Source organism: Motacilla alba, chromosome 4A, assembly GCF_015832195.1.
Source record: "Motacilla alba alba isolate MOTALB_02 chromosome 4A, Motacilla_alba_V1.0_pri, whole genome shotgun sequence".
Classification (NCBI taxonomy): Eukaryota; Metazoa; Chordata; class Aves; order Passeriformes; family Motacillidae; genus Motacilla; species Motacilla alba.
In genome coordinates, this window is record NC_052045.1 from 15,601,409 (window position 1) to 15,626,053 (window position 24,645).

At 45.9% G+C, this 24,645-nt stretch overlaps 1 protein-coding gene across 2 annotated transcripts in view; it reads left to right on the plus strand.

The window, feature by feature from the left end:
• Window positions 1–11,919, plus strand: part of LOC119695216 (vascular endothelial growth factor receptor kdr-like) — a 126,378-nt gene extending 114,459 nt beyond the window's left edge. For both annotated transcript variants that reach the window (XM_038123230.1, XM_038123231.1), the window contains exon 30: window positions 6,610–11,919. In XM_038123230.1, the coding sequence (XP_037979158.1) occupies window positions 6,610–6,814 (205 nt within the window). In that variant the 3' untranslated portion in view covers window positions 6,815–11,919. The remainder of the gene's footprint in view (window positions 1–6,609) is intronic.
• Window positions 11,920–24,645: the final 12,726 nt, after the last annotated feature.

Sequence of the window (24,645 nt, forward strand, 5' to 3'; positions counted from 1 at the left end):
AGCATTCCTGCCAGCACAATCCATTGCTATGGAGACCAAATGGCAGCAGCTCGAAAAACAGGAGCTCAAATGTCAGGAGCTGCATTAGTGTGATGCTTCACCTGGGCTGATTCACCTCCTTCCTGCACGATGTCACACTGACACAAATCCAGCAGCCTCCCTCGGAGGATTTCTGTCACCCACCCCTGACAGCTTTTCCCTGTTGCAGTTCTCCTGTTTGGATAAAGAGTTGGCAGAGGAAGGTTCCCTCTCTGCCCCTTGCAGGCTTTCTCCTGAAAATCTGAGAAGTCAACACCCAGCCAGATGTGGAAACACAAAAACTCCATAACAGCCTGTTCTTTAGAGATTTCCAGGAAAACCTTCTGAACTGCCATCAGGGCCACTGGGAGTGGATGGGAGGTGCTGTGGGGGCAGTGAATCCCTGCCTGACCCCACCACCTGGGCTTTCCCCACTTCCACTAAACACTTCCATGGGGATTCCATCCAGCACGAGGTTCCTGAGCCTCTCTGTGCCAGGCAGACCCTGCAGACCATCCCAGCAGAGCCTGCAAGAAGCTGTGCTGTTCTGTTGCCACAGCACCCACAGAGCTGTGGCTCTCCCTGGCCACATCCTTCCCTGAGAGTTTGAGCTCCAGCTGAGAAAGCTTTTTTGTCAGCTGCGGGTGTTTGGGTTTTTTTTTGTTTTGTTTTTTGGGTTTTTTTTTAAATCTTGCAGACCCTTCTTGGCACAAAGAGCAGCTCCAACAGTGCAGAGCACCCCAAAGCCCTCTGGTTTGAGGACAGGACACCCCTGGGTGCTCCTGCACTGACAAGTGGACAAACAAGGCTCAAAGCCTGTGGAATAATCTAGAGAGGTCAGAAGGGAGTGTGGGTTTAACAGGGGAGATAAAGTCACCCTTGTTAATAGTGTATCTCCCTCTATCAAAAACATTTACCCTGGATCCTTTTCAAAGTCTTTCTTTTCTAAAACAAAACTGTTCAAAGGCTTAGCATGTTTTCTAAACCAGGGTGGCTGCATTTATTATTTTTGCCAAAATCTCACTGTTTATTTATCCTGCATTCATTCCTCTGTTGAGTTTAAAATTTGCCAACATCACTCACCATGGAGTGTCAGTGTCAAGAGTTTAGTGAGGATGAATCTGATACTCTGGGCCTGGGCTCACTCTTAGGCTGGAGTAACCAAGTCTGAGCTTTTCCTACTCCTAAAACAGAGCAGGAAAGTTCTGAGTGTCTTATGCTGCTGAAGTAGAAAGTCACAGCAGTAGCTGCAGTGAGAGATGGAAAGATTGGCTGGGATAACAACACTGGAATCAGCATTCAGGGAAGCACAGGGAGCACAGGGGATTTAATGATGGGCTGACTCTGGTGTCAGCTTCCATCTCATAATATTATCAGGCTACTGCCAAGCACTGCTTTAAAACCCTCCCAGAGACTCTATAATCAAGTTATTGTTTAAGATGACAAAAGGTTTGGTATCTGCTCAGTTGTCCTCCCCCAGCTCTTCCCCTTCTCCCCCAAACCCAATCATCCTCTGTTGCTCAGAAATCCCTGCTCTGGTTCTGGCGCAGGCCCACGAGATCAGCTGAGGCTCAGCTGATCCTCTCTGGGCTCTGGATGCTGCACCCACAGCCCAGCACTGGCTTTGCCAAAACAAGCGGGCCTAAGGCAAGGCAGCAACACTGAAATGATGGATTTTGCTCAGCAACAGCAGACATTCATGTCCAACCACACAGAACACAACAGAAATACAGCCAGGATTGGGCTGGAATCCTTTCTCACCTTCTCACAGAAATGAGGCAGTGAAACATGTTTCCTCCAGGGCAGAATGGAGCTCAGAAATAATAAATACATTTATTGTTGTGCCATGCAGCACCTTGCACTGTTACCTGACCTGAGGTCTCCAAACTAGAACTTGGAATGAGTAGCTACTCAGGAGTTATGTAAACCACTTTTTTGCAAGGATTATGCACTGTGCTTACAGTAGCAAGGACTAGAAGGGGAATTGTGAGAGGCTGTGGATTGACTGCAGTGTTTTCCATCCCACTGCTTTTGGACAGGCACAGCTGAGCAGCCTGGCCACACATGTGAGGGGACACAAGGGTGGCTTTGGCCTGGGAAAACTTTATTACCTGCACTTTGTGTTTGAAAATGCTTCCAAACAATGAATTCCTGAGCCCAGCCCCTCGAGTTCTCCTGCCAGCAGAATGCTGATGCACTGGTGTGCCAGGGAGGAACCCAGGATGAAATTCCTCCTGCACAGCACTCAGTAGAAAATGTATCAAAGCAAACTGTGAATCAGTCATAGCTACATAGAAGGAAAAAATAATCCTTTTATTTCTTTAATTGCTGAAAAATTAAAATTAAAAAAACAAAACACTCTTACTCTGAGCCTTATTAAACACCTTTGAAAGCTCCTACAAAGCCCTGAAGCTCCTACATGTTATTAGGAGAGGTAGTGATGAGACAAACTGCTCTACTTGGCAGCACTCAGCCCAATTTCTCATCTTTCCCTAAACACTGCCTCTGAACATGGCCAGGTTTTCTGCATGGACAGAAAAGTTCACTAGTTCTTCCTACTGAGAGCAAAATACTTAGGTTTTTTTATTGCAGAGCAGTAGGAGCTGCTGCACTTGGGGCTGGAATCCCTCCCTGCCCAGGGGGATTTTCCTGCAGCCATCCTTCTTTCTCCACAGTCCCCTTCAAGTCATTGACCCCAAAATATAGATTAACAGACACTGCCTCCCTCTCACATAAAATAAACAGCTCCACTAATGGTTTCCCAGCTCTTGGATGGTTTCAGTATTTTTCTACCTCCAAAATCTCTGGTTTTGTACAGTAAGAAGAAAAAGCCTCAGCAGGTCACTCAGGCCTTCAAGCTACTGCAGGATTATCCTCTGTGGTGTCTTCTAAACAACTTTGGTGCCTTCAGAAAACTAAAAACTGTGGAAGATTATTTCATATTCAGGCTGTGTCCTCAGACAGGACACCTCGTGCATGGAAAATGAGTTCTCAGGGTGGTCACTGCAATTTGTGACAAGTTTGGGTCAGTGGGCAGCTGCATTCCAGCTGAATATTGTGGTGTTCCCACTGATCCTCAGTGCTGGGCCATGCTGGGGACACTGACAGGGGAGCCTGGGCTGGGGCAGTTCCAGCCCTGAGCAGATTTATCCAAACTGATTTATCCTTTTATCTCTGGTGGGCTCCCACAGCACTGCAGGGTCAGGCAGAGCAGAGCAGTGAGGAAACACCTGGTGGGCAGGGCAGTGCCAGCCCAGGAGAGGCCCTGAGCCAAGGACTGGCCAGCTTTGAATGAAATTAGTCCTTTCCATAGCCATCAGTGACATCTGGAGCTGCACAGCTGTGTGATACCCAAATCCAGCCCCTCCAGTCAGAGGGTGTTTGCTGGGGGCTCGGGGAGAAGGTCCCTGCCAAGGGGCCAGGCCAGGAAGGGGCTTTTGGGGACCCTGGAGCCCCAAGCATCGAGCACACCCAGGGCAGGGCTGGGCTCTGAGGGCTGGGGCACATTCTGAGCTGCTAGGGACAGATGGAAAAGGGATGAGCAGCCTCATCCCCAGGAGCAGCATCTGCACATGCACAGCAGGCACTGTCTGTGACAGCAGCATGAAAGGGGGAAATGCAGAGCCCCACAGAGAGCTTTAATTAGGAAATGCATGGAGATGAAAGGAATGGTATTGGAAGTTAATTGCATTTTGGTCTGCCTTTAGATAGCAAGTGACACACTTCCTTCTGACCTAGCTGATCAGCTCTGTGTCTCTGGAGCAGACAGGACATGGCAGCATTCAGGAGTCCTCCAAAGCCCAGCCTGACCTCAGCACCAGGCAGAGTTATTTATTCCCAGATATCCAAACTCCTGACCCACAGGGGCAGGAACCCAACAGGAAAACTTGCTGGGAGTCTACAGGGGGCTGAAAATTCCCCTTTTAACCCTAATAACTCAGAGATATGCAGTTGGGGGCCAAATTAAAGTGATACTTGTGGGAAATTAATTTGTAAAGAATTTTTAAAGTTTGACAGAAGGTTTATGTAGTATGTATTTGTATGTAAACTTTGAGATAAGAAATGTTGACTTAGAAATGTTATGGAATAGGATAGACATTGTTGAGAGAGAAATAGAATTAGAAATAAGTTTTAAAGGATGGTTTTGTAACTAAGACTAGATATTTTAGAGAACTAGAACTATGTAAGATGTAGTAAGACTTATGAGGGGCGATTTTAAATGATTAGCTTTAAGGCACTTACAGTATGGTGATACTCTCAAGCTTCCAAATTAAACTGATGCTCTCAGGCTTCTCCCTGTCTCCAGTGACAGCTTTAATACCTGGCAAACTGGAAGTCAGAGCATCCATGGAATTGTCTGACACGAGCCAATGGAACTGAGCAACAAAAGGAGAATTCCATAAATAAACAAAGTTGTGGTTGCATGGCTCATGTCAGGGAAGTTTATCTGCAGACAAACTGTGTGTGTAGAGAGTGGACAGCTGCCAAATCTGTAGAATACATAAGGACTTTCCGCTCATGTTTCTCTCTGGACAATGAGGTAAAAGTTGTGAAAGCAGAGGGTGCTACATTTTTTGTTGAAGTTCTCAGGGTTACTATTTATTTTAGAATCTCTGCTCTGCCACTCCACGGGTTTGGTTTCAATGCCTTGTGCAGGTCTGAAAGCACAGAAACAGCAGCTTTGTTCTATAAACTCTGCAGCAATCCTTGAAGCCAGGCTCATTCTAGGCATGCAAGACATGGTGGGCTGGCTCTTCCAGATCAGGCTCTCTTCCCAAAGCTGCAGATGCAAACCTGACATGGAAAGCCAGCCCAACACACTAAAATCAGACCCTAAATTAACCAGCCCATATCCCACTGCAGCTGATCAGAGCTCAGCTGTGTGTTATGTCTGAATCTGGCTGCACAAGAACTTCATGAATGATGTACAGAACATGAGCACACATTCTGTGTAATTCACAGATGGAGCCTGCAGGCTGCTCCTATGCCTGTGCACAGAGCAGGAACCACTGTTCTACTCCAGCCAGTGCTCTGAACACCTGGGATCTTTCCAGAACCAGCAAAAAATTGTATTTTTTTTTTTAATATAGTGACACTGGTTCTGTCAGCCAGTGGCAATTTGTGCAGCTTGTGGGAAACCTGAAACTTTTGACAGGTTCCAGATTCAGAGGCAAGAGAACACAACTTGTAAAGTCCCAGCAGTAGAACCCAGCAGGGCAGATTTACCCTTTCCAGCTGAAAGGAGCTGTGTGTGGCCATTCAACCTGTTCTCTCTGCTGTGCCATCCAAAAAACATGACACACACAGAGTTCCTGCCCTGGATCTGCTGTTTTCCTATCCATGGCTTTGCTGCCCTCCCTCCAGTTGCTGTGTCTGGCTCCTGGCTTTGGTTTGTTCCCTGGAGCAGGAACTGTCTCTGCTTTCTTCCTAAAGCACCCCAGTGAGAAAATGAGCAGCTGCAGGGGACTGGAAGCACTGCAGAAGTGCCAATAAAATGAGTGTAATGAATTCTACAATTATTTGATGAACTGTTGACTATTCAGATTTGGTTTAGGGTCATTAAAATGTAACTTGATACTACTTTAAACACATATGAAGCACACACACAAAGTGCTTGGGCACTGCCTGATATTTATTTAATTCTCCCAGGCACATTCAAGTCATTCTGAGCTGAGGCTTGAGCACTGCTGTGATGAGTCTGTGGCTGAGGTTCCTTCCCAAGAGCTGCAGTTAAAGGGTCCTGAGCAAAGTGCAGCAGCTCAAAGGCCACTCTCACACTGGAATCCTTTAGAGCACCCCTCAATCATCCAGGCCTCTTCCAAGGAGTTGCTCAGAAACCGAGGCTGAATTCTTTTTAAGGCAGCCTATGACAGAAAGAACCTTTTGAGTTCTCCACAGCCCTTGCTGTTCCTCGAGGTCACCTTGTGACACAAGTCTCAGGGTTCTGCTGCTTTTAACCCTGAGGCTGCTCCATGTGATGGAAGTTGCTCTGCCCCACTCTCCATCACCTGGAACAGGGGAAGACAGGAAACAAAAGCAGCTGGAATGCTGCAAACCACTGCCCTTCAGCAACCCCTGGGTCAGGAATGTTAAAGGGCTGGGGAATATAAAAGGGATTTTGCCCTGCACTGCCTGAGCGTGTTCAACACACATTCTTGCTTTCAGTATCAGTTTAAATTAGAGTCTGCCAGAGATTATTCAGTATTTCATCCCTTATTATGCTTCAAGAAAAGTCATAGCCTTCAGTTTTGCATTCAGAAAAGTCAAATTTTTACTGACCTGTGTCAGAACAATGAGGGAGGATATTGCTGTGTGTACAGGACAGGTGCCTTTACAAGTAAGAGATCTGTAGTGCACTGAAATGTGCTGAGCTGAAAGGACAGGGCAGCAGAGCTGGAATTACTCCTAAATCTACTTTTAAAACACAGAGTTATTTAAAATACCTCAGTTCCCTCATCCAGTCAGCAAAATTGTCTTACAGCGTGCCATAGAGGTAAATTGATATTTTTGTATATTTACTTCCTAAAGAAATCATTTTGACCATTGGTTACGGAGACAGGGTGGATACATGCCCATGTTTGTTCCCAACAGGAGGAGAGCTGTCAGCAGGAGCAAGGAATCCATCCTGGCTGACCACGAGACTGTCAAGTACCAGCCAGCAGTGCAGGTGGAAGAGGACACCATGGACTTCCCCCTGGAAGACTCTGTCCTGCTCCCTATGGATCCCAACCTGGAGTGCCACAGCCCTCCTCCAGATTACAACTCTGTCATCCACTACTCAGCCCCCCCAGTGTAAGCAGTGCCCCTCAGGGGCTGCAGCTCAGCCTTGCTAGGCTCTGCTGTGCCCCCGGGGAGCCTGGGTGAAGCAGGAGCGAATTCTGCTGGGATAATGCTTCACATGTTTCTTCTGGCACATCTCAGATGGGATTAGAAACAACTTAAGAGCATCTTCTCTCTTCTCTTTAAGGCCTATTGCAATATCTGCAGTGAATTAATGACATTGTCTGTCAGTCATAGTAGGAGCTGTAACCCTGAACTGCTGCCACTCCTCCCCCTGGGTTGGGCTGTTCATTTGCACTGCCAGATCCACAGGTTCCTGCGTCCCCATTTCACTCCATGAGGGTCATGCCAAGCTGGTTGGGAACACAAGATTCAAGCTGCTGGCCCTGACACATCCTGCAGGGATTGGTTAGGCCAGTGCTGGAAGGCATCTGTTAAAAACAGCAGCCACACATGAATGTTTTGGGCTTGGAGAAAAGCTGAAACACCCTTCCTAACTTGGGATTTCACCTCCTGTAAATATTGCTGAAACATTCTGAAATCCAAGATATTTTGGTTGTAATTTGGACTTAATAATTTCCACTGCCCAGAGGATACTCTCCTAAAGATGGCACGTGCTCATGTGCCTGCTCTTTGGGCCAGCAAGGCACACAGTGTGGTTAAGACTGATGCCCTGGGCTTTCCCCTTGTTCAAACAGCAGTTTATTCTGCAGACATGCAATAGGGAACCTTGCTGGAGATGCTCTGTAATGGTTGCAAGGCAAAATCACTGCCTTAAGTAAGAACCTTCTCAACTCGAACAGAAGCTCTCGGCTCACACACACCTTTGTGTGAATATGCAGAAAACTCTCATTACCAGCACGAGAGTTACACAAAAACTCACACACACCCTTGAGGCACCAGCAGGGCAGCAGCATTTTTGTTTCCTTTCTGCACACAGACTATTTACTAAAACAACACACAAAACAAAAACAAAAAAACAAACAAAAAAAGCATTTCCTCTGGATTCTGTGGGGATGCCCAAGGTTTGACCCTGGGGATACTCTCCCTGTTAAGCTGCAAGCCCATGTGACACACAGTTCTCTCTGTCTTGCCAAGGTAAATACTGCTATCAAATGCAAAGCCCTTCCTGGGTTTAGGGTAATTCAAAGCTGTTGTTGCAGCAGGACTGAAAGGATCACAAATTCTCCCATGTGAGACATTGACAGTGGGTTTGCCCCTGCCCCAGAGCTGTGGGCGGCAGGGACTGTTACAAGTGTGCCCCGGTGCCCTGTGTGCCCCGGGCATCATCACAGCAGCCTCCCAAATCAGCAAATAATCCCTAGCCTTTCATGTGCTCTGTAACAATCAGAGTTGGCTTTAAAATTTAGGAAGGGAAAGGTCACCAGGTTGCAAGGAGAAAAAACCAGGATGAGTAAGATGTTCACTGACAGTGAGGGCTGTAACCTCCTGAGTTATAAACTGATCTGTAAATGGCTCCCTGTGCAGTTTCCTCCAAGCTCTGCACAACCCTTTCCTTTTCTCCCTTGATTTGACTTCTTCAGTGGAAAAAGAATTTTTTTTCATGATTCAGACTAGAGGGCGATGAAATCCAAGCCTTGCAAAATGATGCTGTTACCTTGGCAAAGACAGCTGCACGCCCTCGCAGCAGCGAAGGAAGTTTTCTGGATGAGTGCTTGCAGTGGGCTACGCTGAAGGAATCACAAACAAGCCTCAGGTATTATCAAAGGGGAAAACAAATCTCCAAACCCACCCCACGTTAACTGTGAACTCTCAAGCATCTGAAGGATGGACTCTGGGGAACTGCACTGCTTCTCCCCCTTGACTTCAGAGTCCCTTATGAATCACCTGCAGTCCCTGCAGAGCCCCCTGCTCATAGTGCACCTGCTAGATAGGTGTGGGCTGTAGTTGCTTTATGGTCATTTTGCACTGCTTTGTATTTTAGTACCAATGTATTAAGTAGAGCTGGTCACAGAAGAGAAGAAACTACTGATGAGCCCCAGGAAGCTCATTGGGTTGGTTTTTCGTCAAACACTATTAGCTATCTATAGCTCTGATCAATCAACTGATGGATCTATCAATCAGTTCTTGTGGAAATAAATGACTGATGAGGCAAAGGAAGAGAAGGTGCAGCCTGTGTGTGGCTCTGCTGTTGATGGCCTCAGCTGGAGATGTTTGTTACTGCACCTTGAGCTGGAGGGTGAGAAAATGGCGTTGAAAAACCTTCACTGAGGAACTCTGAAATGTAGGAACGAAACCTGCACGTGTGTTTTGAGGAACACGGGAAGCTCTGCTGGGGGAGCTGAGCACGTGGCCTCCCCTCTCCCCTTCTCTGAAGGATGAGCTGCAGGGTTTCTCCAAGGGCAGAGGCACAGGAGCGCATCTGGGGAGCGGGGCCCAGCGGATGTGGGGAGCCAGGGTCCTTCTGGCTCTCAGTGACAACCATCAGCCTTTCTGTGCCACCTGAGACGGTGGAGCAGGGCCCAGGCTCCAGTGCTGCAGATGGTTAAAGCCCTGGTTGCACTGACAGCCCCAGGACTGAGGGCTCCTCTGCAGTGGCAGAATCGAGAGCGTCCTGAGCACATCCAGCGATGGAAGGGACTGACTGATGTTTGGGCAGCTGATTCCAATGTTATTTCATGGAAGATTTTTTTTCCTCCTTATAGTAAATGTAACAAGCAAAAGTATTGCCTGAAAAGTATTATTGAACATATTCTATTTTATTTACTAATATTTTGTTTGTCCTTCTCTCGCCTCCCTTAATTTAATTATTGTTCTCTTCTTCCAATGATGTATATAATGTACCCTGTAGCAACAAATATAGTATTTCATTTATATGGTAAAATTGGTAACATTTTAGTCCAAAGAGAAAGAAATACCCAGATGTAACAGAGTTAAGTATCATACTAAACATTTCACTAATGCTTGCAGGCCAGGCTCCAGTTTACAGTGCCCCACTAGTGCCATGGCACAGCAGCTCTCTTGGCTGGGAGTGCCTCTGCCTCTCAATTCTTCTCCTTGTTATTTAGTTTCAGTTAGGAAACGGGAATCTGGAGGAATTTGGCAGGTTTATCTCATTCCTGGAAGTGTCACCATGTGCAGCTTGGGTTAAAGGTGATGGATTTCCACTGCCTGGGTTTTCATTGAAGGCTGGTGGATTGGCTAGAGGATCAGAAGGGGTAAATTGTTAAAAAGATGTGATTTTTATTATTTTTTTCAGACTTCTCAGGGATTCTTACTCGACTCCTGTCTGCCAGCTGCTTTCTCTAACCTGAGCTCAGTGGGATCTGCATTAACATGTACCTTTGTTTCCTCTGATGGTGCTCACTCCTCCTGGTTTTGTGCTCCTGGAGGCCCAGAGAATCAGGGCAAAGGAGCTCGGAGCTCTCCATGGAATTGTCTTGTCTCTTCTCCAATAATCACCTCCCACTTAGGTGTCCAAGTGCCTTCCCCTGCATGTTCTTGTTCAGGCTGGTGTTGTAACCATCTCCTGTCTCCTCTTTTCTCTACTTTTCATCTGTTTCTTGCTATTTGCTCTCCCAGTCCCTTTGGATTGCTTTGCTCTGCCTTCCCCCTAAGATCAGGTATAGGATCATTTCACTGCTGTTTATCCTGTGCTTGCAGAGGCTGAACTAGATAATCTAAAGTGAGATTTTCACATTAAACCCTCTATATATAGCCAAGGAAAACTAGTTTGTATTAGTTTGTCTGGAAGTCTCTTTGTGTCCTTCCCTGAATAGGAGAAGCTTTTTAATCTACTGATTCTTCAATATTGTGTCTGGAGCAAAATGAAGGCTGGTGACTGTGTGAATGTGATCTTTCCCAGAGTCCTTTCCTCAAACAATGAGGTTTCTGTAAGGTTCTCCCAAGTTACTCCCACAAGAAGGGGATCCCCAGCAAGATGTACCCCAAGTATCTGCTTGGGATGTCAAGGCAGTCAGATGAAATTCAAAGTCTGAGTGATGGTGTCAAACAAACCCCCTGAGTGCTGCAGGTGAACACACTTAGGGCTCCTGCAGACCCCAACTGCTCTGCTTGACATCCCACTGACACAAACCCTCCCTCACTCACCTGCTTGGCAAATTCCAGGACACCCCAGAGTATCCAGGTGTTTCTCTCACTGGATTTGCTCTCCTGTTCACTGCAGGAGTGTCAGCTGCCATGCAGGCCTGGAACTGGCCAGGCTGGTTCCTGATTTTACCCCTCACTCATCCTTCGTGTCCTGCCTCACTCTTCAGATTCCATCTGGCCTATCCCAGCTCTGGGGATGTGGGCTGGGCTCCAGGATCCCTAAATCCCACCAGCACCGAGGGAACACACCAGGAACGGTTTGCAAGCAAATAGCTACAGAGCAAGATAAGCATTATCAGGTTTCCCTGAACACAGGAATTGCTCAGGATCAGTATCACACTCACAGATCAGCCGAGAGGTTTTTTCTTATCATACAGTGAATTAAAAACACAAAAGGCAGCAATAATTCTTTTTTTCCTCCCTGAAAATGGAGGAAAATGGCCAAACACTGGGATCCATTTTCCTGGGTTTTTACTACACCACAAAAGAACAGAAAGAATTTTGCCGAAGTCACAGCACCAGCACCATGTTACACATTTAAAATTCAGGAGCAGTTTGGGACTTGGCCCTCTCAGGAGTCAGGCAGTACAGGGAACTATGGAGGTGTTGAGCCCAAGCACTGGTGGTTTGTTTGACATTGCTATTTGCATTTTTGTGAACGTAGAATGGAAAGCCTGCTGGCCTGGGTCAGTTGGGACCACAAGGGTGACAGGGAGACCAATGTGGGATGCACTGAGCACTGTCCTGTTCTCCTGGTAGCACTAAATTCATTTTTCCTTAGACCTTGAGTTGTCAAAGCAGCCACTAAAAACTGGGAAAAAACAGAAACTTGGGACCTACAGAAATAAACTAAGGGAAACTGGGAAAAGCCAGGAACTTGGGACTTACAGAAATAAACCAAGTGCCATGTTCAAACCACCAAGGAATGTTTGTCTGCCATGTTCCTGTCTGCCTGAAGAATGTATGCACTGAAAACAACGCTTTCTTATGTAGTCAAAAATTGTACTGTATCTATTAACCAAAAAAATAAAAAGATTCTATATTTATACAGCCCAGGGCTCCTTTGTGTCATCTCTTGGTTTGAAAAGCGTCGTCCTTGAAGCAGAATAAAAATAAATAATGCAACAGTTTTGAGAGGCTTTTGCAAGGCATAGATCTCATCCAGATTTCTACAGGGGGTTCCAAAGTTAGGACAGAGGCTGCCACACTGCTCAGAGGGAACTGCCCACTGCATTTGCTTTAAAGATTCACAGACCTCTGAAAAAAATGGGCAATTTGCTGGAGAAATGCACCAAAGCAGCCTCTGCCAAGAGCAGCCCGTGGAACAGACATTGTGTCTGGTTACTCCTAAGATATCTCAATAAATGCGGCTGAGAGAGAAGAGAGAATCACAATTCTGCCTGCTAAGGACAGCCCTTGCTCACCAAAGCGTGTCAGCACAGAAGTCTGTGAAGATAATCTGCAGAACATGAGGGCATCTGGGGCTTGTTCAGCCCCAAAATTCCAGAGGTTGTGTTGGATTTGGCTTGCCATAATATTCTAAAATGCGCACCATTAGATAAATACTTCCCAATATGTTACTGATTTCTCTTTTGAATAAACTCTGCACTGTTGAAATACAGATTGTTCCATGCTCTCTATTTGTTGTGAAGGTTTAACATTCAGATTGCCAAGGGAAAAAATCTCCCAGCTCCATTCAAATGCAGCAGACCTGCTGCCGCTTTCCACACCAGCTGGCTGGTTTTTCTGGAATACCAATCCCATTCCTCTTTCCACTTCGGTGGCACCGCGGGTAACTACCAGCAGAAAAAAAATGAGATTTTTTTTTTTTTAACATAGTGACAAATAACAGTTTCTACTCATGGCTTAAAATAAATACTGGTATTAGGAAACAAAACAAAAAAAAAAAAAAAAAAAAAAAAGAAGTCTGTTAGAGTTTCAGAGCCATTCTTCCATTAGCAGCCTTAAAAGTTATTGGGCTGTGTATTTTGCCAGTCACATTAAAAACTATGAAGCACTCAAGTCACTTCAAACATTTTAGTTTCTCTTCATTCCCTGTTCCAAACACTCCTAGAAATAAGTGTCTAAATTATACATGTCATTTGAAATGCAGCAATCTCCTTTCATCCCCATAATGAGCAGGAACATTCTTCTCTGTAAACTGAAGATGTTTTCATTCCTTACGTAAGGCGTGAGTCACCGCCAGCTCCGCGCGGAGCCGCCTCCCGCGGAAACCCACGGATTAAAGAGGGGAAGCAAAATATTCAAAATTAACTCTGATTTGCTTTTAGCACCAAATGTGAATTATTAATCACACCCAGCTTGAGTTACACTTGTGGAAGGGACCTCGCTACAGCAAGGCTCAAATTGGGGAAAAAGGACAACGTTGGGAAGGCAGAAATGGAAGCTTTGCTCTTGGGTCTCAGCCAGGGGATGTAACTTCTTCATCCCTTACTTTTGCTGGATGGGATGGAAAAGACTTTTGTTTTTACAGCAGCAGCACATAGAGAGGCCAGGTCAGAAAATCTCAGCCTAAAGTATCGAAGCTTGGTGGCTTTGGGTGATAAGAATCCCAGGAGAAAATAGGGACTAGCAAGAGAAAGATTTAGGATTAAGATACACAGATTTGGTGCTGGTGACATTAGAAAGCTGAGAAGAGAATCCAGCTGATTTCCAGTCAAGCCCTTTTTCCTTCTTCCCATAATCAGACTTAACTTGAGAAGGTTTATAAAGTGCAAAGGCTTAGGAAGAGTAGAAAATGCTGTTCATTTTCAGTGCTTTGGACACACTGAGGCCATGAACAGTAGATGGTAATGTTGTGTCAGAGCCTTCCAGTATCCCACAGCTTCCAGGGGCTCCCAGCACACATTCCATGGCCAGTTCATGGTGGCACACAGAATGTCCACTGCTGGCTGCACTGGGATGAGCTGGCTCTGTGTGGAGGGTGGAAGAAGCCCAGCAAGGACCATAAAGTAATTGTTCTGTCAGCACAGTCAGTGATGAGTGGCAGCTGTTCCTACAGCCTGACGAGAGTCATTAAAACTCCGAGAGGAGAAACTGCTCTGGCTACACTCCTCCAGGGGCTCAGGAACCAGAACTGAATCCCATGAAATCCCAGCTGTGGCAGTTGACTCCACCTCTCTCCACGAGGCACAAAGTGAGACCTGTCTGATCCTCTCTGCAGGTAGTGAGGGCTTTACTCCACATCTACACCAAACACAAGGGCAGAGTAACGTGGCTTCTAAATACTCCTGGTCCAGATTTCCTCAGGGAGCCTTTCAGAAAGGGTTGTGGCTCCCAGGAAGTAACAGGACTGAAGCTGTCATAATATCAAATGTCAGGATAATGAAATAAATCAGGAGAGCCTCCCATATTCTCGCTGTGAGTTTGTCCCTCACGATGCTTACACTGAGTATGTGCTCCACACAGAGCCCCTGGGGCTGATTCCAGCTCTTCCTCACTGAGCAGAAATAGCACCCAGTAAAGAAGAAACATTTCCTCTGAGCTTTAAGCTGTTCACCTTCTGGAGCCAGAGATTTTTCTCCAGAGTATGAGAATTGGGCGCAGAGGAGATTAAGAGATGGAGTTATTCTGTCAGACATCCCCAGGCCCGTGAGCACATGGAAGGAGCTTTGGTTGAAATGAGAGCCTCCAGCACTCTGTGAAAAATGAGTGATCCTTATAACCCAGTGTAGGAAAGGGTAGGAACAGATGTCCACAGGGTGCTCTTGGCTAAATCCATGGTATGGATGCTGCAGGATTAAGCCCATCTCTTGCAGATTTTAGGGCAAACTGCAACTCCACAGGTGGTTTAGTCAGTTTGGTGATGTCACTCAGAGTCATCTGACCCATCCAAACAAAGGCAAAAAATACTCTTTCAAATATTAAGAGTGACATCAGGAACCTTATGACATTCACTGCACTTGAGAAGGACTAAACCCTCTCTGTGACACATTTTGGGGCTGACTGACCCTGCTCTGTGCAGGAGGGTTGAGTTTGGACCTCTTGAAGTCCCATCCATCCTGAATACTCCAACAGCCAGGTCTGAGTCATTGTTTCCTCCTAGCAGGCAGTAAATCACCAGGATAACCCCAAGCCACTCAGGCCTGGCCTTTCCAAACAGTGGAGATGGGGCTGGTGACTCACCTGGAGCCTCGGCAGAGCTCTGGGAATCCTGGAAAGTGGAATCTGCTAATAATTAATGACTTTTTTGTCTGTATCCAAACAAAAGGTGTGGCAACACTGATCTCACATAGCAACGTGAAACAAAGCAAATTACATTCTTCTTGTGCAAAGACAAGCCTAAGTTGGCTTCTCTAAGAAAACTCCCAGGCAATTTTACCTGACAGCTTCATAGATACCCTCGTGCCTTTTGTTTTTTCCTCCTGCTTCACTTGTCAGTTAACAAACAGCACTCAGTGCTCTCTCGTGACAGAACTGATGCATTTATCACACCTAAATAGTAATATTAGATAGCAGCTACTCATGTCTACTCTATTAATTGTGAACTGGCCACCTCCCCAGATCTCTTTCAGGGAAAATATTCATAACCCACGATTCTCTGGAAAGTCAAGTCTCCAAAATCAAGTCAAATTCCTGAAATCATTATAAAAAGTTTTTAACAACCTGAGTCTTCTCCTTTGCAGATAAAGCAGGAATTTTTCTCTCTGATGTGATGTGGGGGAAAAGAGGCCCAAGCACTTGTCAATAATACACTGATCCTTGTCTGAGTCAGACATGATGAGTGTTTCTCCTTTTACCACGATTTTTTCTGCTCATAGTTGTTACAGGGAGAACTTTGTAATTTCTGGCTTTTCCCTCTTGTCTTTCTTTCTTTCCCTGTAACATTGTTAAAGAAAAATTCAACCCTGACAGCAGGCAGGATCAAAGAGAGCAGGAGCATAATGAAGTCCCTGTTTTCCCACTAAAGAAAACTCAGCCCTGGAACTCCCATATGTAGGGCTGTGCCTTCTGCCCTTCCAGGAGGACCAATATTAGCAGGACTTTTTAAAGCTAGGACTACACACTCAGTGATCCTCAGGGCCAACGGAGCAAACCTGGCATCTCTGGACATTCATCTTGGAGCAGCAGTTGTTATTTTTAAACTGGACCATTGTCACAGTGAATTCCTCAAAATCCCAAAGGTTAAGTTGTTTTTCATAACTATGCATTAAAAAAAACTAAACCAAAACAACAGGAAAAAAAAAAAAAACCAAAACAACAACCAACCAAGAACTTTATTATTTTCTGGGAGAGTTTTGACCTTTTATTCATGTATATTTTTCAAAGCCAGCCCTGCACTGTTTATGCCCCAAGCTAGAATGTCACAAGCCATCTTAGCAGGGAGCAGAAGCTCAGAGACAGGGGGGTGAGGCAAGGAGAGCAGGTGGAGGGGCATGAGGAGCAGCAGAGTGGGGGATTGAGGTATTGGGTTCCTTAATCTTGTCTGCTGAAGCACCTGGGATGGACAGGATTCATTCCTCCCTTTCCCCAAAGCCTCTGGAACAATCCCCAAACCTCTCGTGCCACAAGGTCAAGCTGGAAGTGCAGCAGGACTTTACAGCTCCGAGAGGAAGGGCAGGAGGGTGGAGGGGAGCCAAACCCTCGTCTCCCCAAGCACTGGAAGAGCTGGATCCAAACCTGGCTGTCACAAAGGACTCCTGGCCTGGTGATGGATTGTTTGTGAATCCAAACTGCTCTGGAGGTGACAGCAGCAATTCCTCCTGCTGTCAGGATGACTCACGGCCAGCTCAGACGCTGAGACCTATTGACTCAGCATCCCTCCTCTGCTGAATGAGATTTTCCTCTGTGCTGATGAAACACTCTTTGGCCTTGATGTTAATCTTTGAATCTGTGAGATCCCAGATGCCTTCAGGATGTTGTAATGAATGGGAAGTGCCAACAGATTGCAGAGTGAGGTTGTCTTCTTCCTTGCATTTGGACCATTACTTCCTTCCAGGAAGGAAAAGGCAGGAGAACACAGGTGCTCTTCTTCAGGTGATCTTCTGGAGATGGCCATGGTGCATTGCTTCTCTCTGCTCTGGGAGCACAGACCTGCTTCTTACTGGGGCCAGGTCCTGCATCAAACCTCCTCAAAGAGCCACAGAGGAGTACTGACCCCACAGCTCTGCGTCCCTGGGAGCCAACATTCATCCCAGCCATGGGAAGAAAGAAAATTCCCAGCTGGCAAAGAGACTCCAGATGTACTCAAGAACAAATTTTACCTATTCAAAAAATGGGCAGAAATTCACTTCAGATTTCAGCAGATCACAGCTCTCTAAATAAAAAATGCAATGTAATGTTGCCCTAAATCATGGCCAGGAATTCCCTCCTCCTAGCATTATCCTAAGGGTGGCACTATTAACAATAATCTATTTATTAAGAGTTCATTTAGTACACAGGTGCCAGGGAGGTTTTTTTATCTCAGTAAGACTAACACCCTTCTGTTTTTCTGGTTTAACGCCATTCAGTAAAGAGGAATATTTTAATGGGCTTAAACACCAATTACTCACTGAGTTATTGGTGAGTAAAGGCCAGTTCATGCTGCCCTACTCCAGCCTGATACAATGGGAAAAGACCTGAAAAGAGAAAGTAAGAACTCTTGGGAGCTGGAAAATCCATGCAGGGGCAGCAGGATCTCGGTGCTGTGACATTAATAAATTTTGCCACACCCAGGATTCAGTTCAGTCCCCCTGAGCACCTCCAGACAGAGCTGCACTGATTCTGGATTGGTGCACAGTCACAGCATGTTGTGATGCACTCGATTCCCTCAGATTCAGGGCACAATTTGTCCTGCAGAAAATTCCCTCCTTTCCTGCTTCCATGCCAAGTCCCCCAAATGGTGCTGCAGAAGAGGGGTCAGAACCTGGAGGGAAACTCAGAAACAGCTCCCACAAAAGCTGCAAACCAAAGCAGACCATCAGAACCCAGCCTGGCTTTCTAGTTTTTCATAATTTTAGTTCCCAACTCCATTTGGGAGCTAGGAAATTTAGGAAATTCAAATCAAACAACAATGTAGGGAAGCACATTCAATTTTTTCCAAAGGCAGACAAAGGCTGCCTGTGAGCACAGCACAAGTTACCTCATTAAATATGAAAAATGCCAAGAAAGGACAGCATAAATCCCAAAATGGATTAATGACTCTCCCTTTGTTTTTAAAGACTCTTCAGCACAAGCTTGAAATCTGGGAAGAAACACTGCACAGGCTGCATTTGCTGGGTTTATATTCCCATACTTCAGAGTCCATCTCCCCATTCCCATTCCTCCATTTGGGTTGGGTCAGTCTTTGCTGCTGCTCTGGAGGGAGCAGGAACATTTCTGCTCATTATTGATAGCAGAACATTCTCTCCTAGAAAAACAGACACAGGAAACTTCAGAGATCAGGGCAGGCCTAGAGCAAGGACAGGCGCAGGTGGACTTTGGGACAGGTACAAAACCAGCTTCCAGAACTTTTGCAGCTGGTTAATTCCTCTCCCCATAACCAAATGTGATTGTGAAGTTGTACCAGGATGAAATCCGGAAAATGATCCTGCAAGGAGACAATTGGAATCAGGTTGGCAAAACCAGCTCTTATTGATAGAAAGTAAAAGGTCCAAACGTGAATTTTTGCCATAAAGGAAAATTTCTTTTTTCCAGAATGATTGTGTACTTCAGAGGAATAAAAGGGAGAACTAGTATTGTACTTTTATTTTTAAATCTATGTCCTCAAAAGTGACAGGAAGCATCATATGAAACATCTCTAGGGTGAAGTTGAAAGAAAGCCACTTCCCAGAAGTTTGTCACATATGCCTGCAAAGAATGCTTGTTAGAACTTCATTTTAATGAGGGAGAAAGGGATTGCAAAGAGAGTCAATGAAAGTTTAACACAGCTTCAATATTTACATTTGCTGGTGAACATAATTTGCTCACAGAACGATTGGAAATGTTATAATGACACTTCATATTTCAATATTTTTGTGTGCCACACAGACAGGAATGTGTATACATTTACAAAATCATTTCAATGCATCATCACTGCTTCATGTGTCTTACAGGGCTGAGAAAATGAGTAGAAACTTAAAAAATCAGTAAAATACCAACTTTGATCAATTGAGAGCAGGCACTGCTTGTAAAGTGAGGCACTCATCTTCACAGGACAGAGAATTACCATAGCTCTTTCCTGGAAAAGTTATGGATTATGGGCATAGATTTATGAAATTGCTCAAACTTTTGTAGTTTTTAGATGAAAGAGCCTGTGGAGGGGAAGGTTTGGTCTGTGTTAGATTATGTCTGCAGAGGAAATCTCCTTTCAGGAAGATTTGCAGAAGGCAAATAAGAATGTGCTGGGTTTTTCCAGAAGAAGACATTAAAATCTTCAAGTTTCAGTCTTAAAAATCCATCTAGAGAATTGGATAAGTGACTTTTTTAGGGGAAGTGTAAGGTTTCACCCCAGCCCCTTCAATGTACATCTAAAGGGAGAGAGTCCCTTTGTCAGGCTGCAGTTGAACTCTGACAGGACAGACTCCAACCCTGCCCCACAGCAGCTGGGCCCATTCATTAAAACAGCTGAGAAATTACAGAGAGAGGGCTGGGAGCCCTGAGAACTGAGGGGTGTGTAGAAGAAACTGAAAGTAAGACTGTATGAGAGTAAAAGACTGAACAAAACACTAATTATATTACTCTAAAAGTGCCAAGTATCTTAAAAATATTGATTTTGGAAACAGGAGGAATTGGAGGTTTGCATTATTTCCTTAAGTTAATTTTGTTAATTATGTGACCATTTCTGCTGAAATGTGCATTCCTCTGCCAGATGTGTCAGGATGTCACAGCACCAAAATATCAAACCAAAAATACTTTTCTGAACTGTGTGGCTGAGTATTCTCGGATAAACTTTGACAAAAGCACCTGTCAGTGCCAGGCTGAGAGAGACTGGGGAAAGGGAGGCCGGGAATATCTGCAACCACCTTTGCCTCAGTGCACACAGAGCCCTGACTTCTGCTTTGCTCCTGAGGCAGCAGCCCTTGGGCTGTCCCATCTTCCCTCTGAGGACAAGCCAGCAATAGAAAACCCCCAAGAATGGCTGCCAGGGAGCAGGCAACAATCCTGGCCCTCCTCAGGATTCACAAAATGCCAGCAGTGTTGAGATGAGCCAGGGGATTCCGGTTTTTGCACCAGTTTTTGTGCACAGATAAAATACCTTCAATTCATAAGCTCAGAGCCTGGTGTCCACTCAGCAAGAAAGGAATGGGTGCAAGGGAATTCCAATCTTTTCCTTCACTCCCACAATGTCCTTGCTTGCAGTCTTCTTGCTGGCAATGCTTTTGTGAGGGTGCCTGGAGGCTGTTGTGCAGGCAACAGCAGTTTGTCATTTCAGTATTCAGTCCTGCCCTTGGAAATTATTAAAATCCAGGGCATCTTTGGAATGGGAAATTAAATGTGTTCTCCAACAAACCCCTAAAACTGCTCATGTTGCTGGCAGCTATGTTAAAACAAGGGTGTTCAAATAAAATTCCTATTAAAAAAATTAAATTGAACTTTTCAAAGGAATTAGATTTTCCTGAAATTTTATTAGCTGGCAGGTTCATAAACTACAACAGAAATAAAGCAGGAAAACCAAATCATTCTTTATGAGCTATAAAAAGGTAGCAAAGGGGACCAAAAAAAAAGGAATATTTTGAAATATTAAGTCTACAAAAGGGAGTTTTGTCTTTCTGACAGTAAATGGCTCCCACAGATTTGTTAAGGTTATAAGCTCATAAAATGTAGAGTAAAATGAGGTCTCAGCAAAATTCTAACAGCACTCCCATTCTAACAGCTCCACTCCCATCCAGTGCAGGAGGGGATTAACAAGCACCCCAGGCCATCCACACCCTGGTGGCACTGGCTTTTCCCAGGATTCACAGGGAATGGCAAGAGTGATCCCAGCAAACTGCTCAGGGGACAGCAGCAAAGCTGGGATCCAGCTGTGCACAGCAAATGTTCCACTGGGGATTGGCAGCCACCAGCCCTGCCCCAGGCGTGGCTTTGTGTCCTGGGTTGTAAGATGTGGCCGGGGGTGTGTGCTCTATCCCCATCTGTCAGAGCTGGGGCAGCTCTCCTCTGCTCACTGGGCAGTTTCCTTTATCTCTCCCACAGCCCATCCTCCCTCCAGCAGATCTCTGCTGTCCATGGCCACTGAGTGTCCCTGCAGGGCTGATCAAATCCCATCATCCCATGGGAGATGCTCTGCCCAGGGCAGGAGCCCAGCATTCCTGCCTGGATCCAATCTGAGCCTGGAACAGCACAGCAGCCTTTGCCCCCTGCATTCCCAGAGGAGCAGCTTTCTGCTCCCTGCATTCCCAGAGGAAGAGCAGGCCCATCTCCAGCAGCCCTGGAGCTGCAGAGGAGAACTCCAGCCTTGTGCAGGATCCCAGCTCCAGCAGAAGCACAGCTGGCCCTGCAGGAGGGCTGAGCCACCATGGGATGGGACTGTGCCACCACCCTGACCCACAGCGGGGCAGCTCCTGCTCTGACTCTGGCAGTGTTGCTTTTGTTTGTACTATTGCATTTGTATTTTAGTTTTCCTAGTAAAGAACTGTTCTTCCTATTCCCCTATCTTTGCCTGAGAGCCCCATAATTTCAAAGTTATAATAATTCAGAGGAGGTACAGTTAACATTTTTTCATTTCAAGGGAGACTCCTGCCTTCCTCAGCAGACACCTGGCTTTTCAAATCAAGACACCCACCCACACATCCCAACTCATTTGGGGCTGGATGTTCCCTCGCTGGAGCCATGTTCAGCGAAGGAGCTCCACCTGGCACATCCCTGCACATCCCAAGCTCTGTCACACACCAAGACACTCTCCATGATCTAAAGGTCCCTCCTGGCCTTGAAGGTCACAAACAAGCAAATAAGTCTTGGCTGACTTCAAAGAATTTTCTTCTGCCCCCTGGAAGATTAAATCCTAAGGGATTATTTTGCCTTCCCTCCTCCTGCATTTTGAGTTACAACCATTCTGTTCACCTGCTCTCCTCGAAGTGCCACTCAGTAATTGAAACCACACTGCTCTCCAGCATAGGCTGCAGGGGAAAATATTCCAGGGCAGGGGAAAATACCCAGTTTTCTGTAAGGAATTTTGTAGAGAAAAATGTTCCAGTCTGAAAAGCACTGGAAAAATAGATTGTTTTCAAAGTTTTAATTGCAACTGCTCTTGAAGGGCAATACCCAATTCACTGTCACACTCGGGGCACACACTGCTCATGCCTCCAGGATCACAGCCTGGAAACTCTCTGAGCTGCTGCTCAGCAGGTGAATCCACTGCACTGGGAGCTTATAGATATACACTAAATATATACAGCTGCTTCTATTTATCAGCTTGGTTCTGTGGCTCTGGACTTACTCAGCAAAATAGTCCAAACAATGGCTTTGCCTTTGGGAATTGGTTGCCATAAACAAACCAAAGACAAACGAAACAGTCTGAGGTCAGGCAGTCCTTTGACCAGGGCACAGGATTCAAACGTGTCTAAAATAACTCCATGTCCCTAAATAACCAAAAGCATCTCTGGAGCAGTGTTTCAAGTTTGGAAATGAAGTGAGAGGCTTCTAGTGGAATCTATGAATTATGAAAGAGGATAAGTGGTCATTCAGCAAGGTTTACATCCTCTTATCTATCGGACTTTATGGTAGAGATAGTGTTATAAGCTTCTTGCTGTCCCCTCATTAATAATATCATTAATGCTAATGCAGATTAATGCTTTTACCAGAACAATCTTCCAGAACAGTTTGATCATGTTTGAAGAGTAATTTCAAGCCAACCCCTCCTTTTCCCAGATCCTGGGAGAGGTTCTGACTCTGCATCAGCTCCACCTGCAGCTTTCCAGGAGCAAATCTGGGGAGAGGAAAACTGGCAGGGCATAAGAGGTGCAGACACATTGCTGGCTGCTGTTCCTGCCCAGTAAATGCATTTATAATCCCAGATAATGACACAATTGCATGGGGGCTCTGGTGGGAAGGGCTGCTGTGAAATAACCTCTCCAAAGAGTGCACGGAGTGTCGTGCTGGAGCTGAGGGTCAGGCTGCCCTAACTCCCAATATTTGTGCATGTTCAGCAGTGACTCATGAAATTATGAGCCAGGGCTGGTGACCTGCAGGAATTCAGTAAGAGCCAAAAGAGAGCTGAGCATTTGTGTGGGTAATTAGAACCTCCACATTTAGAAGGGGTCACAGAAATACAGTATTAGAGGAGAAATACAAATCCATTGGAATTCAAAGTCAGGAAACATGAGAAAAAATTCCCAGAAGTTGCTTATTATATTTTTATCCTATTGTCAACTTTTTGCACCTTTTCCTGAAACCTGTGCTCCTGGAAAATGCTGGGTATTAAATGCAGCAGCAGCTGGGACAAGTTCTTTTGGACAGGTCTGAATCCTGTGTTCTCATGTAACAAGCAACTTCAAAATCCTCATTGTGAACTGAGAAATAAAAGTTCTCACCTACATGTCCTGACAGTGAAGAAATAACTTTCTCAGAAGCGTCAGTGCTTCACTGTGTACAGTGGGAGTGTCTGCACCAGCTGGAATAACCCAGACCCATGGTGGTGCCCTAGTCTGGAACACTCAAGGAGCATTTGCAGAACTCCATCATCATGCACTCCCTTTTCCCTGTATTCCCACATGGATACACACAAGCTTTTCAGAAGCTGACTCCTTCAAACTGGAAGCCACCATTTGCTCATGGAAGAACACCTGGAAGAGCAGAGGCAGGAGCACTGGGAATGAATCCTTGCTGACATGAATCCCACCCCTAAGGCTCTTTCTCTGATTCAATTCTTTCTTCCCTTGTGTTGAAATCATGCAGACAAATGGAAGAGCTGCACTGAGGAGAAAATCTCATCTGCACAGGGAATCACTCACAAAGCTATTTAAATATCACCTGCTCTGGCATCCAGAGAGCTTGGTGCCAGCTCAAGACTCTTTCTCTGGGGCACAGCTCAGATTTGCTCTCAAAATACAGGTAAGCAATCAGGTTTGGGTCTGAGGGGCCCCTAAAAATCATCTGGTTCGAAGGGCAGAGATGACACCCAAATCCAGACACAGTACCCTGTTCCAAGATTTCCCTGCCTCTCCTGCATCCTGGTTTGAAAAGCCAGGTGTCTGCTGAGGAAGGCAGGAGCCTCCCTTGAAATGAAAAAATGTTATCTGTACCTCCTCTGAATTATTATAACTTTGAAATTATGGGGCTCTCAGGCAAAGATAGGGGAATAGAGTTCTTTACTAGGAAAACTAAAATACAAATGCAATAGTACAAACAAAAACCCCCACTGCCAGAGTCAGAGCAGGAGCTGCCCCGCTGTGGGTCAGGGTGGTGGCACAGTCCTATTCCATGGTGGCTCAGCCCTCCTGCAGGGCCAGCTGTGCTTCTGCTGGAGCAGGGATCCTGGACAAGGGTGGAGTTCTCCTCTGCAGCTCCAGGGCTGCTGGAGATGGGCCTGCTCTTCCTCTGGGAATGCAGGGAGCAGAAAGCTGCTCCTCTGGGAATGCAGGGGGCAAAGGCTGCTGTGCTGTTCCAGGCTCAGATTGGATCCAGGTAGGAATGCTGGGCTCCTGCCCTGGGCAGAGCATCTCCCATGGGATGGTGGAATTTGATCAGCCCTGCAGGGACACTCAGTGGCCATGGACAGCAGAGATCTCCTGGAGGGAGGATGGGCTGTGGGAGAGATAAAGAAAAAACTGCCCAGTGAGCAGAGAAGAACTGCCCCAGCTCTGACAGATGGGGATAGAGCACACACCTCCAAACCACATCTTACATTTCCAACCTAAG